The sequence below is a fragment of the Leptonotus elevatus genome, chromosome 10 (assembly GCF_054856555.1).
Source record: "Leptonotus elevatus isolate MCC_2025b chromosome 10, RoL_Lele_1.0, whole genome shotgun sequence".
Lineage (NCBI taxonomy): Eukaryota > Metazoa > Chordata > Actinopteri > Syngnathiformes > Syngnathidae > Leptonotus > Leptonotus elevatus.
In genome coordinates this window covers 21829950-21845800 of record NC_141248.1, presented here as the reverse complement: position 1 = coordinate 21845800, position 15851 = coordinate 21829950, and the positions used below count along the sequence as shown (strand labels likewise).

Here is a 15851-nt window from a genome sequence, read left to right as displayed (position 1 = left end):
CCGTCTTGGCTCGGGTTTGGTCCTTATTCCCTGTAAATCGTGGGGTATTAACCTACTCTATATCCTTAGCCTATTGATAATAGCCTATAATGTTAGATTTGTTGTTGTTTTCTTCTTTTTTTTTTAAAAAACATTTAAAAATGACTTGGCTGTTATGCTATTAGGCTAGCACTTGCACTTTAGTCAATAGCATAATTGCAAAAACAAAACAAAATGTAATTTGAAAAAAAAGGAGCTTTTTTTTTTAACGTTTGAAAACAAAAAAAATTAATTATCATGATTCAACCTTTATGGATTTCCATTACTTTTTTTTTTTTTTCTCATTCACTCCCAGCCATTTTCACTGGAGCAACCCCCTTCACTCCCGGCCGTTTTACTGAATTTTTACTGATTTTGCAAGGCCCACAGAATTATATGTACTATTGCTATAAATGCCAAAAGAAAGATTAGTCTCTCTTCTTTCATCAGGGGAAAAAAAGTGTATTTCTGTTTTCGTTTTGCAGCACTTACCATTAAAATATAGCTAAGTTTCATCATTATTCACAAACGTGATGAAAATACTGGCAAAAAAAAAACAGAACAATTGTTGAAACATGGCCCTGGCTGATCTCTTATACTCTGCTGCCACCTGTTGGCCGTTTTTTGTAAAACCTGCCATTGCTTTAAGCCATCTCTTCGTGTCAGAAGCTGCATCAAAGCCTTGTATGCTCTTGCATTAAAAAAAAAGTCTTCTTTTTAAAAAAAAAAGATGTACAAAGTATTTTTTTTTAAATTACACGTTTTTTGGGTTTGAATGAGTTTTTGTTAGCACATTTAGAATGTTGACCTTTTTTAAATGTGATGTTGTAGTATTGATAAAAAAAAAAAAAGTAATTTAGATTATTTTTTTTTCTTTGAATGATATGAATGTCTTTTCGCTGCCGTATTGTCTGATACATAACTGCGCAATCATCCTCTTACGTATTCAAGTCGTGTTGGTGTGTTTGCTCAGCTGGAGGCTCGTACTACATGATATCCCGTTCGCTGGGCCCCGAGTTTGGGGGCGCGGTGGGGATCTGCTTCTACCTGGGGACCACCTACGCCGGCGCCATGTACATCCTGGGCGCCATCGAGCTGCTCCTGGTGAGAAGCCTTTCCTTACTTCCCCTTTCACTTTTATGCTCCAGCGTCCGTAATAGAGACAGACAACCATTTTTATATGATTATATTTGATTGTGATTTTATATTTGTTGTACTTGGTTGTATTAAAAATCCAGTTGAACTATATTTTATCTCAGTGCTTCCTGATGCAAGTCAGCGTGACTCGTGTCGTTTGATTTTGTGAAAAGTGCTTTTGAGCAGACCGTGAATTGATTTGAATTGAAAAAAGACGAGCCACAACAAATCTTCCTCGCAAATGTCTTCAATCAGCCTCCTCTTCACATTCACTGACTCGACATCCAATTGATAGACAAAAATGTTGATTGGATTTCCAAGACCAAGAGCGTCGCGTCACAATGGATTACATCAGCAATAATTTCAATTGCTGCTGTTTTTGGCCATTAAGTCCGTTCCTGCTCGTGTTGCTCGTGTCGCAGGAAGTGGATGTCCTCATTAGGGACCATCCCATTGGCTCGTATCAAGTTATATTTCAATTGTTCTTTTTTTTAATTAATATGTGTAATTGTCCTTTTATGAATACATTTCTTTTATTTGATATTTAGTTTTATTTGGCAGCTAATCCATTCACTTTACATAGAACAGCAAAGCAATATAATCAAATGTCAAAAGTAAATTTAGTTTTTAGATGTCATTTACTTTTGTTGGAAAATTTTGTACTATTTTGTTATTTATAGCTTTGTTATATTTTACTACATAAAAGATCAAATGAGTTAAGAGATAAAAGTAATAGTAAGACAATATAAAGGGGTACTTTTATGTTACAATATACTCGTATACATTCTGTTGTGTAAAACGGCAGTCTAATTTCGGATGTCATGAGGAAGCATCCGATTGGCTCATAGCAAGCGCCGCCGAAGCGCTTCCCCTTTCAAAGGCTCCTCGTTGAATTGAAGATGCCGACTTTGCCGTTGAATTGTCACGTGGCCTTCTCTCAACGCTGAATGTTGATCAGCTGATGAAACGTGAGGGGGACGTCTTTTATCTCCATCTTCATGCGGATAATTATGCAAATACAGCATTGGGGGGGCAACATCAAGACACATGGAGCACACTTTGAAATATCGCTCAGCGCTTTCGTCCCCTACTAACAACATACCACACCCACGTGCGTGCGTGCGTGTGTGTGTGTGTGTTTGTCTTTATTCGTCTTCTTCTTGTCCGTGTGTCTTTAATGGATATGCAGAGTTTGATCATGCCTGGAGGTTAATTTTGTCTTCTGGGTCAACGCTGGCTTATAGTCATTTCATTGTGGAATAACAATCCCGAGGAGCCCATCTTGGAGAAAAAAAAAAAGAAGCTCATTTGAATATGTTTCATCTTCGTGCGAAACTAATGCTGCTATTTTGGGAAACGACTGCGGTGAGGCAGGAAACATGTTTGCCTACTGATACGCTGCTTTTGCTATCAGGTCACATGGAAAGAATAGAATTCCTTCTGTGATTATAGACAGTGGATATAAAATGTCTACACATCTAGTGAGCAAAAAAAAAAAAATTTTAGATGGCAGGGAGAGCCTACTAGAACATCTGAAGTTTATTTGTGGTTAATTCAAAAGCACTTTAAATGGTGGCAGATGTTTGCTAACTCCGGTTTAACATGACTTAAAATGTGATTGGTTACATCTTAACCGTGCTGCGTCCCCAGTTACGAGAGGGTGTGCATACTTATGCATCCACATTATCATAGTATTTTATTTTTACTTGTCCTCTCTTCAACTGGCCTGTACAGGTTATACATCACATTAATAGTGGAAAAAAAAGTTTTGAAATGATTTTGATCTTGGTGTCTTTTTGTCTGTTACAAAAACTTGGCATTTGACCAAAGGTGTGTTGACTTTTCCTACCCACTCTATCAGCCTCACTGTGATTCATCCAATGCTGGGTTCATTGTTTTTAATTTATTGAACCCTGTTTAACCGTGCTGACATGATGATAATGTTGTGTTTTCACACCTGTAGCAGGTCTCGTGTCTCTCACCTCTTTCATCACATTTAGAAAATAAATAAATAAATAAAAATGAAGAATTGTACTCGTGGGTGAAATTGATTGAATTGCATAGTGTGAAGGAGGAGGCAGCAGGAGTACGACTCTGACCTTCAAGTGTAAATCCCCGTTCAGGCCATGGAAGGAGATTGGACGTGTGACACTCAAAACTTTTTTCGTATTTCTTTTTCTAATCCTGTACTCCTCGACACAAGATGTTTCTGATTTTGTCAAATTCAATAAATGCAGCTATTTTTAGGAACCAAGTAGCGACCACTGTTTTTAAACTCATCAGGTCCCAAATAGCCAGGAGAAATTAAAAATGCATGCCGTGCATTCGAGTTTGGGTCTTAGGAGAGGTTAAAGTTAGTACACGAGTACAAAAAAAGGTGTCTGTAGCGCCCCCTGCAGAGGTTTAACGGAGCCTTGTCCCACTACGTTTGACCAACATTTTACTTTTTTTTTCTTTTTCTTTTTTTTTACATTTAAATATATTAACCTATTATTGTGTCAATAATGAAATAAGTCAAAACATATAACGAAAAAGGGGTAAGACTAGATTTTAAGTTTTTTTTTATTTTATTTTTCTGCTACTTGTTTATATGTTTATATGAATATCAATGAACAAATCATAATCACAATCACCTACGGCTATGAAAATTGGGTGGCACATGTCGTGCTTTGAGACGAACAAAAGGCTTTGGTAGCTACCTGAAAATGCACAGGAAGTGAGTATTGGCCCATTCTTGCACATTTATAAGGGTTCATATTTTTGTCCCCGGTCTCCAAGACGTTTAAGTCGATTGACTTCAATTTTGGGCTGTACCATCTCAAAGTAAAATTTTGCATTTCATAGGTCCTTCTTAACAAAACATTCTCAGTTGTGCGAATCACTTAGAGACACAAAAAAAATGGAGGCATATGTAAAAGTTTAAGATGAAAATGTATTAAAAGCTTTTTAGTTCGTTGCACGATGTTGCCATGGCGATGCACTGTTTGCAAATAAAAAAATGATGTTGTTTTTGAGGGTCTAAACATGGGTGAAAACTTTGCACACACCAGAGATGGCAAATCCAGGTCCAGAAAGTAAAAACCCTGCCACAGTTTGGCTTTCGCTCCTGATGCTAGCTAGCTAGCTCCCTAAAAGGTAAACAAGCACCATGGGAGCTAGCTAGCTAGTTAGCTAGTTAGCTAGCACCTGGTGCTAAAACCAAACTGTGGCAGGGTTTATTATACTTTCTGGACCTGGATTAGCCACCTATGTCAGACCCCCCTTGAACATCAATATTTTACACATTTCTTGTGCAATTTTTCATTAAATGCCTCAATAGCGCACTCTACAATTTTTTTTTAAACAATATATTCCTTTTATGCCTTTTACAGAAGTCATATTTTAATGAATGTTCATGAAACTTTGCACACACGAAGGCTGGCAAAAACATTTATATTTTATATTATATTTATATTATAGGTTCTTGTCCTATGTGGCATTACCCCAACATACAAGTACCCTAATGTGCAAGTACCCCAATGTGGCCACTGGCCAGTGTTGGGAGGGCCCTTTATAGCTGCTGTAGTACTTTAAACTGTATTTGATTTTAATGTTGTAAACTTTTTTTATTTTATTTTATTTTTATTTTATTTTATTTTTTTTTATTTTTTTTACCAATCCTAATAACACTGCATCCGTGCTCGTTCAGATCTACATCATGCCCAAGGCGGCCATCTTCCCGCTGGAGGGCCTGGAGGGGGCGGAGGCGGAAGCGGCCCTGCTCAACAACATGCGCGTGTACGGCACCATCCTGCTCACCTCCATGGCCACCGTGGTGTTTGTTGGCGTCAAGTACGTCAACAAGCTGGCTTTGGTCTTCCTGGCCTGCGTCATTCTCTCCATCCTGGCCGTCTACGCCGGCGTCATCAAGACGGCGGTGGACCCGCCAGACTTTCCGTAAGTCCAAAAGGTTGTTTTTTTTAGGATCTGTAAAACATTTAGAAAATATTTGGGGTGTCAGGTTTTGAATTTGAATGTATTTCTTTGAAAGGGACAATGCACATTAATCCACATTTTACAGTGTAAATGTGTCCAACTTGCTAAGTTAAGCGACCGGTAATTTTCATTGACAGTCCCTTGAGACCGCCTTAAATGAGAGTCATTAAAATCACAAATCAATTTCCAACAATATACAATAATATAACACAAATACATTTCCTGTACAGTTGATAGTGCTAACGAATCTCTCTCATTCAATGACAGCAGTTTTGGTCCGACCTCAGCCACTGTTTGAGTTTTTGTTGAAGACACTTGTTTGGTGATTACAATTTTTTATTAATTAATTTAATTAATTGCATGACTTCAATAGTTAAATTGCGATTAATGTCAAATTTTACATCTGTTCTAAATGTACAATAAAATATTATTATATAATAAAATAAATATATATTATATATAGTTTTCATCCTCTTGTTAACATAAAACTGCAAAAAATGGTTAAACTAATAGAAATGTGGCTGCATCTTTTAGTAATTGATATAGTAATTTCATAATAATTCATTAAATTAAGTTAAAATTAGAAAGACACTGTAAAAAAACGAGTGTGAAATTGATTTGTGTCGAGGTCATTTATCTGCCACTAGATGGCATAATTGCATTTGTAAGACGCTGGTGACAGCTCAGTGCATTTTTCTTTTCATATTAAAAGCCTAATCTTTAACATGAAGTAACTTGTAAAATTCTGCACATTTTGTAAATTGTAAAATACAACTTGTCTCCACAAATATGCATTATAATTACATTTATTACTGGAATTCCGCCAGTACAGGCTTTCCAAGTAAGGGGCGGTCATTAATTGCATGTTCAAAAAATTTGTGCCGTTAAAGGAACTTTAAATTAACGCACTAATTTTGACACCCCTAATAAAGATCCATTTGGAGATTTCCATTGAACAGCAATAAGAGGAGAACGAAGAGTACATGGTTTCTGTTATTTAAAGTTGTTGTTTTTTTTTCTGGCCTTCCTGCAGCGTTTGTTTGCTGGGCAACCGCACGTTGGTGTGGAAGTCGTTTGACGTGTGCGCCAAGACGGTGGAGACGGCCAACGGGACGGTGACCACGCAGCTGTGGAGCATGTTCTGCGACTCGTCCCTGCTCAACGCCACCTGCGACAAATACTTTGTCGCCAACAACGTGACGCAAATCCAAGGCATCCCCGGGGTCGCCAGCGGCCTCTGGACGGGTCAGTGCGAGATCGCGACACTTTTCGAAGAACAAAAATGTCATGTCATCGTGACGGTGGTTACCCGCTTGCAGAGAACCTGTTTGCGAAGTATTACGAAAAGGGGGACCTGGTCTCCCGGGTCGACATGGAGTCTGCGGAGGAGCTGGACGACCCTCTGACCAACGCCAACCGCTACGTGCTGGCCGACATCACCAGCTTCTTCACGCTGCTGGTTGGCATCTACTTCCCTTCGGTGACAGGTGAACAACTGACGCTTAGGGTTCGACTTTTGGCTTTCCATGGTGACGTTCGTGATCTTCTGTCCAGGAATCATGGCCGGCTCCAACCGCTCCGGTGACCTGCGCGACGCTCAGAAGTCCATCCCGGTGGGAACCATCTGCGCCATCACTACCACCTCCCTTGTCTGTATCCTCTCAGTGCTGCCCTCTGCAGTACAGCAAACAGTACTGCATGGGTCCACCGAGATATTCTCACCCATGCACCTGTACTTTTTAATAAAATTAGTGCTGTCAAAATGAATGCGTTAACTAATTAATCACAAAAAAATTATCATATTAATCAATAATCATTTATTAACGCAGATTCATCACACCTATTAATTTTGACCGCAGATGATCCTTCAGCTGACAGCGGATGGTTACGTTAAAGGTAGCACAGGTTATGTTTGAGCAATAAACATAATTACATGCATTAAAGTATTTAATAAATGTTTATGTATGACATTCAGAATATTTGTTCATGTCAAAATATTGGGCTCATTTTTTCCCATTTTAAATTATGCAAGTAATTAACTGATTAGAAAAAGAGGAGGATGAGAGCATGCAGTGTTGAAGACGTCCTCATAACATTAAATGTCGGAAGAATGAACACTTAACAGGTTCTCGTAAAATTTGGCGGGCAAAAAATGTTGATTAAAAAAGCCTTTTTAATTAAGCGATTAATCAAAATTCTAAAATGAGATCAATTCGATTTTAAAAAAAAATATCGTTTGACAGCTCTAAATAAAATCGAATGCATCATTGTGTATAGCTTTACACTTTTATGTGACCATTTTGTAAAAAGACGGGAATTTTCTCAAAATAGAGGCCTCCCTCAAATAAAAGCCTGGTTATGTATGAAGGTCAAACAACTACCCGTGGCCACCATCTAAAAAAAATATGTCTAGTGCCAATGTTTTTTTTAGAGTGGTATTTTGTACTAATTAATGTCTCCTCTCAAATGGATGCCTCCCTCTAAAAAAAAAAAGCCTAGAATTGTTTGCAGGTGAGGCCACTATTTGAAAAAATACGGTCATCAGTATTTTGACACCCTTTTACGTCAGCATTTGGTATGAATCAAGGCCTCCTCTCAAGTAAAACCCTGGCAATAACTGCAGTTGATCAGACAACTATGCAAGGCCACAATTTGAAGAAATATGGTCGTCAGCATTGTGTCTTTAATGGCATTTTTAACAAATAAATGCCTCCCTCCTCTTAAATGAACACCTCCCTCAAACCAAAGCCTAGCAAATAAGGGCCACTATTAGAAGAAATATCCTCCGTCTGTAATGTCTCGGTCCACTTCTTTACGTGAGAATTTTGTACATGCCTCTTCTCAAATCACCGCCTCCTTCAAATAAATGCCTGATAATGCCTACAGTTGAGTAGACAACTTCCCATGGTCACTATTTAAAGAGATACGGTCATCCTTATTGTTTCTTGTTCCACCCTTTTATATAACCATGTTGCAGCTCTTATCAAATGGATGCCTCCCTCAAATAAAAGCCTGACAATGTCTGCAGTTGGTTACTGTCCGTGGCTACTGGTTAAAATAAATTTGGCCATCCTCATTGTGTCTCGGACTCTCGGTGCAAAAAAAAACCAAAACACCACCCTCAAATAAAAATATGCCCAATGTCGAATATAGTTGAAGAAATACAGTCATCAGCGCTGTGTCTTCTTTTACATAGACATTCTTGTATGACTAAAGACCTTCTGTCAAATAGACACCCCTTTTAAATAAAAGTGTCAACAGTTGAGTAACGTCCCAGCTGAAATGTGACGTAGCTGCTGCGGTCGCACGCAGCGTGCTGATGCGCGCCGTCCATCTTGTCTCTCAGTAATCGGCTGGTCGGGTCTGAGTAAATTTGATTAGGTTTCCTAATCGCATGGTCGGGCCTCTAATGCAAATGTGACTTAATAAAGCTGAAGGATATTAGTTACAACGTCATTAATCACTGAGATTTTATCTCGGACTAAATCGATTTCTAAGCTCAGGGTTTTTAAGTGCATTAACCACTGCAAAGTCGTTTTGTTTTATACTCATGCATCCCCCTCACATCCATCCATGGTTTCAAGTTCTGTTGTAAGTATTTGTAAAATTTAAAGCCTCCTCCCAAATGGACACCTCCCTCAAATAAGAGAATGGCAATGCAATTTTCCTAGGGCCACTATTTGAAGTCATCAGCATCAAACATTGTGTCTACCTCTGAACCTTTTACATGAGCATTTGTTACAAATAAAGGCCTCTTCTTAAATGGATGCCTCCCTCCAATAAAACATGGCAATATCTATCTTTTTAAAGAAACACCGTCTAGTGCCACCCTTTTTACAGTACATGAGCAATTGTTACAAATAAAGGCCTCTTCTTAAATGGATGCCTCCCTCCAATAAAACCTGGCAATATTTATATTTTTAAAGAAACACCGTCTAGTGCCACCCTTTTTACAGTAAATGAGCATTTGTTACAAATAAAGGCCTCTTCTTAAATGGATGCCTCCCTCCAATAAAACCTGGAAATAACTACACTTACCAGCTGCATCTTTTTAAAGAAACATCATCTAGTGCCACCCTTTTTACAGTCATTTGGTACAAACAAGTGCCTCCTCTCAAATGGATGCCTCCCTCCAATTAAAGCCCAACAGGCTGTCTACAATCGAGTTGGCAACTGCACTGCAGCGACTGTTTAACAATTTGCAGTCCACAGCATTGTCTCCAACTGCATCCTTTTACATTTGAATTTTATACAGTAAAAATAAAGACCTCCTCTTAAGTGGACGCCTCCCTTGAATAAAAGCACGACACAGTTGAGAAGAACATCACCAAATGGTGACTACTAAAAGAAATACCCTTTCCCAGCATTTTGTCATTTTGATGGAGTCTCAAGACCTCCTCTCAAATTGACACCTCCCTCAAGTAAAAGCTTTGTTAATGTCTTCAGTTGACGATACACTAGTTGAAGAAATACAGTCATCAACATTGTTCACGTTCCTTAATAAACCTGCTCAGACATGTCCAGCGTTATTCTGTTCGGCGCTTGCATTGAGGGCGTGGTCCTCCGAGACAAGTAAGTCCCTCACCCGCGCGGTGATTTCAGGGTGACTCTGTAAACTGACGCTGCCCACCCTGACTTAGGTTCGGGGAAGGGGTGCACGGGAACCTGGTTATTGGCACATTGGCGTGGCCGTCACCGTGGGTCATCGTGATCGGCTCCTTCTTCTCCACCTGCGGCGCCGGACTGCAGAGCCTGACGGGGGCGCCGCGTCTTCTGCAGGCCATCGCCAAGGATGGAATCGTACCCGCGCTACGGGTCAGTCTTCCCGCCGCCACCTCAAAAATACTGGTAGAAAAGTAGACGCGGTTCATTTTTTGGTTGATGTTTTGTAGATCTTTGGGCACGGGAAGGCCAACGGGGAGCCCACGTGGTCCTTGCTGCTGACCGCCTTCATCTGCGAGAGCGGCATCCTCATCGCCTCCCTGGACGCCGTGGCCCCCATCTTGTCCATGTGAGTTCTTTAACCTCTTCTGGAGGCGCTAAGTGCATTATGGTGCCTAGGGTATACAGTGAAAGTCATTTTCTAATCATCTTCCCATAGAAAATTTGAAATGATCAGGTCCAAAAGTTGCAAAAGCTGTAATAACGTTTCTGTTGTGTTTATTCTTTTTTGTTACAGGTTTAATCCTTACAAAAATTCATGAATGATTAAATTACGCTTTGATTAAATTTCTTTTAGTAGGCCCTTGTCATAGCAAATTTTCAAATGGTTAATAAATAGAATAAGTAATATTTTAAAAAAGGAATATAAAATAAAAGAAAAATATAAAATAAGAAAAGAAAAAAAGGATCCACAGGAATTTTTTACGTTATTTCTTTGAAGTTGTATTTTAATTTAATTGTTAATACATAGAATAAATAATATAAAAAAGGAATAAAAAATAATAAAATAAAATAAAAATATAAAATAAGAAAAAAGAAGAAAGAAAAAAAAGGATCAACAGGTTGTTGTTGTTTTTTTTTACATTATTCTCTTTGAATTTGTATTTAATAGGCCCTTATCATGGCAAATTTGCAAATTGTTAATAAATAGAATAAATAATATAAAAAATAAAAGAAAAATATAAAATAAGAAGAAAAGAAAAAAGGATCCAAAGGTTGTTTGTTGGGTTTGTTTGTTTTTTTACATTATTTTTTTTTAAGTTGTATTTTCCAGAAAATTCTCATCCCTTTTATGTGTCCCTCTCAGGTTTTTCCTGATGTGCTACATGTTCGTGAACCTGGCGTGCGCCCTACAGACTCTACTGCGAACCCCCAACTGGAGGCCCCGCTTTAAGTTCTACCACTGGTGCGCGTCCAAAACACCACCTGGCTCTTTTCCTTCCACGAAGGCCGCACGTCCTCTCACCGCCTGTCTTTTGTCCCCCACAGGACTCTGTCCTTCCTGGGTATGAGTTTGTGTCTCACGCTCATGTTCCTGTGCTCCTGGTACTACGCCATTGTTGCCATGGTGATTGCCGGCTCCATCTACAAATATATTGAGTTTGCGGGGTGAGTGATTATAATACAGCTTAATAAGAGTATTATTGTTATAATTTGAGGAGGAGCCATCATATTTCCCCCTATAAATTGTAACAAGGAAACATTAAAAGAGCTAAACATTTATTGAACATTTATTTGATCATATTTGGAGTACAACAAATGTAAAAGAAAATTTTAAAAAATTGACAAAAATACAACTCATAATAAAATATTTACAATTAAAAAAACTAACTAAATAAATAAATGTTTAATCATGTTATTATATGTCATATGAATGATAAAATTGCATGAATAAAATCAATCTAAATAAATACATAAAATACCGTCCTGGCCACTCCACTGAGAAACAATTTGATAAGCACTAAGAGATTTGTATCAAAGTACTGTAAAAATCTAAATGTAACTTTGCTGATCATATACATGCCATATTTATACTTTAAGACCTGTTCAGTCAAGCCAGTCAATAAATTGGTAATACTGTAATAAAATAAAGTACAGCAGAATAAAGTTTAAAAAGTAGGGATGGGTGAGTACCGATACCAGGTATGGTATTGGGCCGATACCAGGCCTTATTTCAAGGTATCATCCTGGCGACGTCGGCCAATACCAATATTAGCTCGTGGGGACGTTTTACAATAAGGTACTAGAAATGAGAAATTAGTAGAATAGAAAATTGCCTTTAATTTCATGCAATTTTAAAGGGAAATTGTGTATTGGGATATATAAAGTTTTGGAAATTTTATGTATCAAAATTACTAGTGGTATCGATACTTGGTTTCGTATTGGTGAGTACTCAAGAGTTGAGTAGCAGTACTGAAATACTGCTTTAAGTGACCTCTTCGGGTCAGAGGCTGCATCAAAGCCTTCTGTATGCTCTAGCATAAAAATAAAAATAAAGAAACCATTAAAAACGTATAATTACGTCTTTGGGAGCATGGTGATATTTAAAATAGAACATATTTATACATTTTTGGGAGCAAATTAGTAAAAAAATTCAACTTTAAATCATGTAATTTAGTCAATATCATTTTAAGTGTTGAATGTTAAACTGCATCTTGTCGCCTGTGTCTGAATCCGCAGACCGTCGCATTCTATTTAACTTGAGCGTGTGCTAAATGACAACATGATTGATGAGCGTGTTTGTGTGTGCGTGTGCGCATTTCGCAGTGCGGAGAAGGAGTGGGGCGACGGCATTCGCGGTCTGTCCCTGAGCGCCGCACGTTACGCTCTCATGCGTCTGGAGGAAGGCCCCCCCCACACCAAGAACTGGAGGTACACACGCGCAAACATCCCCATGTGCTGGTTGCGGCTAATTAACGGAGAAATTAACAAGATGTCTGCCAATCAATCTCTCAGCTAATCTGCACATCGCAAACAAGCGTTAACACGTCACGCTCTTTCCCCATTTGTACTTTTTTACTTGCCACCCTTCAGCTGCTTCCCTTTCGCGCCCTGGTTCTGTTTGGTTCCCCCCCGCCCTGGACTTTTTTCGCCCCCCCCTGTACTGTGGCTTTGTCCCCCCCCAGGCCCCAGCTGCTGGTGCTGGTCAGCATGGACGCCGAGCAGAACGTGGAGCAGCCCAGGCTGCTTTCGCTCACCAACCAGCTGAAGGCGGGCAAGGGCCTGACCATCGTGGGCACGGCCCTGGTGGGCACCTACCTGGACAACTACGAGCACACTCAGCGAGCCGAGCAGGTCGGTTTTTCGTTTCTTTTTTTTTTTTTTCTTCTACTTTTTTTTTTTTTTTTTTTAAGAGCTCAGTATTGTTTTTTTTTTATTTATTTTTTTTTTATTTTTTTTTACGTTTCTTTGTTTTAAAGCTCTCCTCCATCATTTGTCGAAGAATTCACCTCTTACCAGCTCGCAGTGTATTTTCGTCCCCTTTCTGTAACAAAGTTGCCACAAGGTGGCGTTAAAGCTCCGATGGGAAAGTTATAATTGGTGTTGGGGAAATGAAGCTTCATGAACCACTTGCGATTAGAGTTGTCAAAGTTAATCGATTGAATGGTGATCTTGGTTTAAAGATGCAGTGCAAATGTAATCCATTTCCGTTGATTATGTTGAAAATTGCCCAAATGACTTTTCAAACCCAAATGCCAGACTTCCTGTATCTTTCCGGTCAAGGTTTCATGAGACTTTTTTGTAGTTCTACTTATGATAAGCTGCCCTAGCAAATTTGACGTCGCTAACTGAAACGGACAAATGCTTTCCAACTCCCGGCAGGCGCTGCATAAACTGATGGAGACGGAGAAGGTGAAGGGCTTCTGTCAGGTGACGGTGTCGTCCAACCTGCGGGACGCCACCTCGCACCTGCTCCAGGCCAGCGGGCTGGGCGGCCTCAAGCACAACGCCATGCTGGTGTCGTGGCCGCGCAACTGGAAACAAGGCGACGAGCACCAGACCTGGAGGAACTTTGTCGGTGAGTTGGCTGCCAATAAGTGATAACACATTTGCATCGAAGCAATTTGCTTTGCTTAACTCATTTTGAACCCAAAAACGTATCAATACATTTTTTAATACTTTGTCCTTCACTCCCAAAAACGTATTTATACGTTTTCTATGCTAGAGCTTACAGAAGGCTTTGATGCAGCTTCTAACATGAAGAAGTCGCTTAAAGCAATGGTAGTTATTGCAAAAAAACGGCCAAGAGGTGGCAGCAGAGTATAAGAGATGTTGCAACAAGCTCTTTTTGTCAGTGTTTTCACCAGGAATGTGAATAATGATTAGCATTACTCTAATGCTAATTGCTGCAAAACGGAAATGGATACAAATATACTATTTTTTCCTGATGAAAGAAGAGACTCTAAACGTATTTATACGTTTTTTTTTCAAAATGTTTTTTTTATGCTAGAGCATACAGAAGGCTTTGATGCAGCATCTGAACTGAAGAGAACGCTTGAAGCAATGGTAGTTAGTACAAAAACGGCCAGCAAGGGGCAGCAGAGTATAAGAGATCAACCAGGGCCATGTTGCAAAAAAGCTCTTTTTGAAAGTGGTTTCACCATGAATGTGAATAATAATGAAACTTAGCTATATTCTAATGCTAATTGCTGCAAAACAGAAACAGGTAGAAATTAACTTTTTTATCTGATGAAAGAAGAGACTCTAATTTTTCTTTTGGTCGGTTTCATGTTTTTATAGCAATAGAACACAATATTCTGTGGGCCTTGCAAAATCAGTCAAAATCCAGTAAAACAGTCGGGAGCGAAGGGGGTTGCTTCAGTGAAAAAGACTGGGAGTGAATGAGTTAAAGGGATACTTGACTCGTTGAGCCATCTGCTGACCAAACCCAGAAAACAAGTGAGCCATGATTAGTCGTTACCTACTTCCTCAGCACAGGTGATGTCATCTTCAGTCAGCAGCAAGTGGAAAAAAATAGTTTTTAAAGTATTATTTGTACATGAAAAATAATGAAGTTATCAAATTCATTCTGGACAAAATATAAACTTTTTTATTGCTGAAAATGGCTCAATGAGTCAAGTATCCCTTTAATAATGCAAAATCAATTGTATTTTTAATGTAAAGCTGCATCCGAGCGCTCTACACCCGTCTTGTCCTCCTTGCAGAGTTGGTGAGAGAAACCACGGCGGCGCACCTGGCCTTGCTCGTCCCCAAAAACATCGCGGCCTTCCCGTCCAACGGCGAGCGCTTCACCGAGGGCCACATCGACGTGTGGTGGATCGTCCACGACGGAGGCATGCTGATGCTGCTGCCCTTCCTCCTGCGCCAGCACAAGGTGCTCGCTAAGCTCCTTTCTCTCTTTTTTCTAGGAAGTAAACGCATCCTGGTGCAACAACATTGTTTTGTTTTTGGGTTTTTTTACTTTCAGGTTTGGAGGAAGTGCAAGATGCGCATCTTCACCGTGGCCCAGATGGACGACAACAGCATCCAGATGAAAAAGGATCTGACCACCTTCCTCTATCATCTCCGTATTGACGCCATGGTGGAAGTGGTGGAAATGGTGACTTAGCAACTTATCGATTATTCAAACAAAAACAATAAAAACTTAAGTCTTTCTATCCATTTTCAATTGGAGCCTGTTGCCGAAAAAGTGTGTACACCCTGACTGGCCGCCAGCCAATTGCAGTAAACAAACATTTGGACTCACATTCACACCTGCAGACAATTTAGAATCTTTAATTAACGAACCTAACATGCATGTGCAGAGTCGAGCGCTTCAGCTGTTGAATATTTCGACAATCAAGTATTCGCCCAATTATCCTATCGATTAACCCTTTAAAGATTTTGCTTTATTAAACATATCTGGAACTTGAGTGTGTGTGGCTTTAAAAGACGGGGGCCAAGTCTGGTGAGTGACGTGGGCGTCAGGGAATGAGAGTGTAGAATCATCACTGCCAGGCGTAGGCTGATATTAGATTCTGTATGATAACATTGGGCAAACATTTTTTAAGTATCACCGTATTCTGCCTGTCCAAACTTCACCTATCCTATCATTAACTCATTTACTCCCAAAAACGTATAAATATGTTCTATTTGAAATATTACCATGCTCCCAAAAACTTATTTATACGTTGTTGTTTTTTTATGCTAGCGCATACAGAAGGCTTTGATGCAGCCTCTGAACTGAAGAGAACGCTTGAAGCAATGGTAGTTAGTACAAAAACGGCCAGCAAATGGCAGCAGAGTATAAGAGATCAACCAGGGCCATGTTGCAAACA

General features: G+C 39.5%; 1 protein-coding gene across 7 annotated transcripts in view; it reads left to right on the top strand.

The window, feature by feature from the left end:
* The window catches only part of slc12a5a (solute carrier family 12 member 5a), a 138216-nt gene that overhangs the window by 108939 nt on the left and 13426 nt on the right, over window positions 1-15851 (top strand). For 4 of the 7 annotated variants that reach the window (XM_086086701.1, XM_086086700.1, XM_086086702.1 and 1 more), the window contains exons 6-19: window positions 992-1122; window positions 4844-5091; window positions 6164-6375; window positions 6450-6617; window positions 6685-6783; window positions 9645-9702; window positions 9771-9945; window positions 10023-10141; window positions 10880-10978; window positions 11062-11181; window positions 12340-12444; window positions 12699-12867; window positions 13396-13591; window positions 14739-15133. In XM_086086701.1, coding sequence (XP_085942827.1) covers window positions 992-1122; window positions 4844-5091; window positions 6164-6375; window positions 6450-6617; window positions 6685-6783; window positions 9645-9702; window positions 9771-9945; window positions 10023-10141; window positions 10880-10978; window positions 11062-11181; window positions 12340-12444; window positions 12699-12867; window positions 13396-13591; window positions 14739-15133 — 2294 coding nt within the window. The remainder of the gene's footprint in view (window positions 1-991; window positions 1123-4843; window positions 5092-6163; window positions 6376-6449; window positions 6618-6684; window positions 6784-9644; window positions 9703-9770; window positions 9946-10022; window positions 10142-10879; window positions 10979-11061; window positions 11182-12339; window positions 12445-12698; window positions 12868-13395; window positions 13592-14738; window positions 15134-15851) is intronic. The other 3 variants (XM_086086705.1, XM_086086703.1, XM_086086704.1) reach the window with 1 other exon arrangement.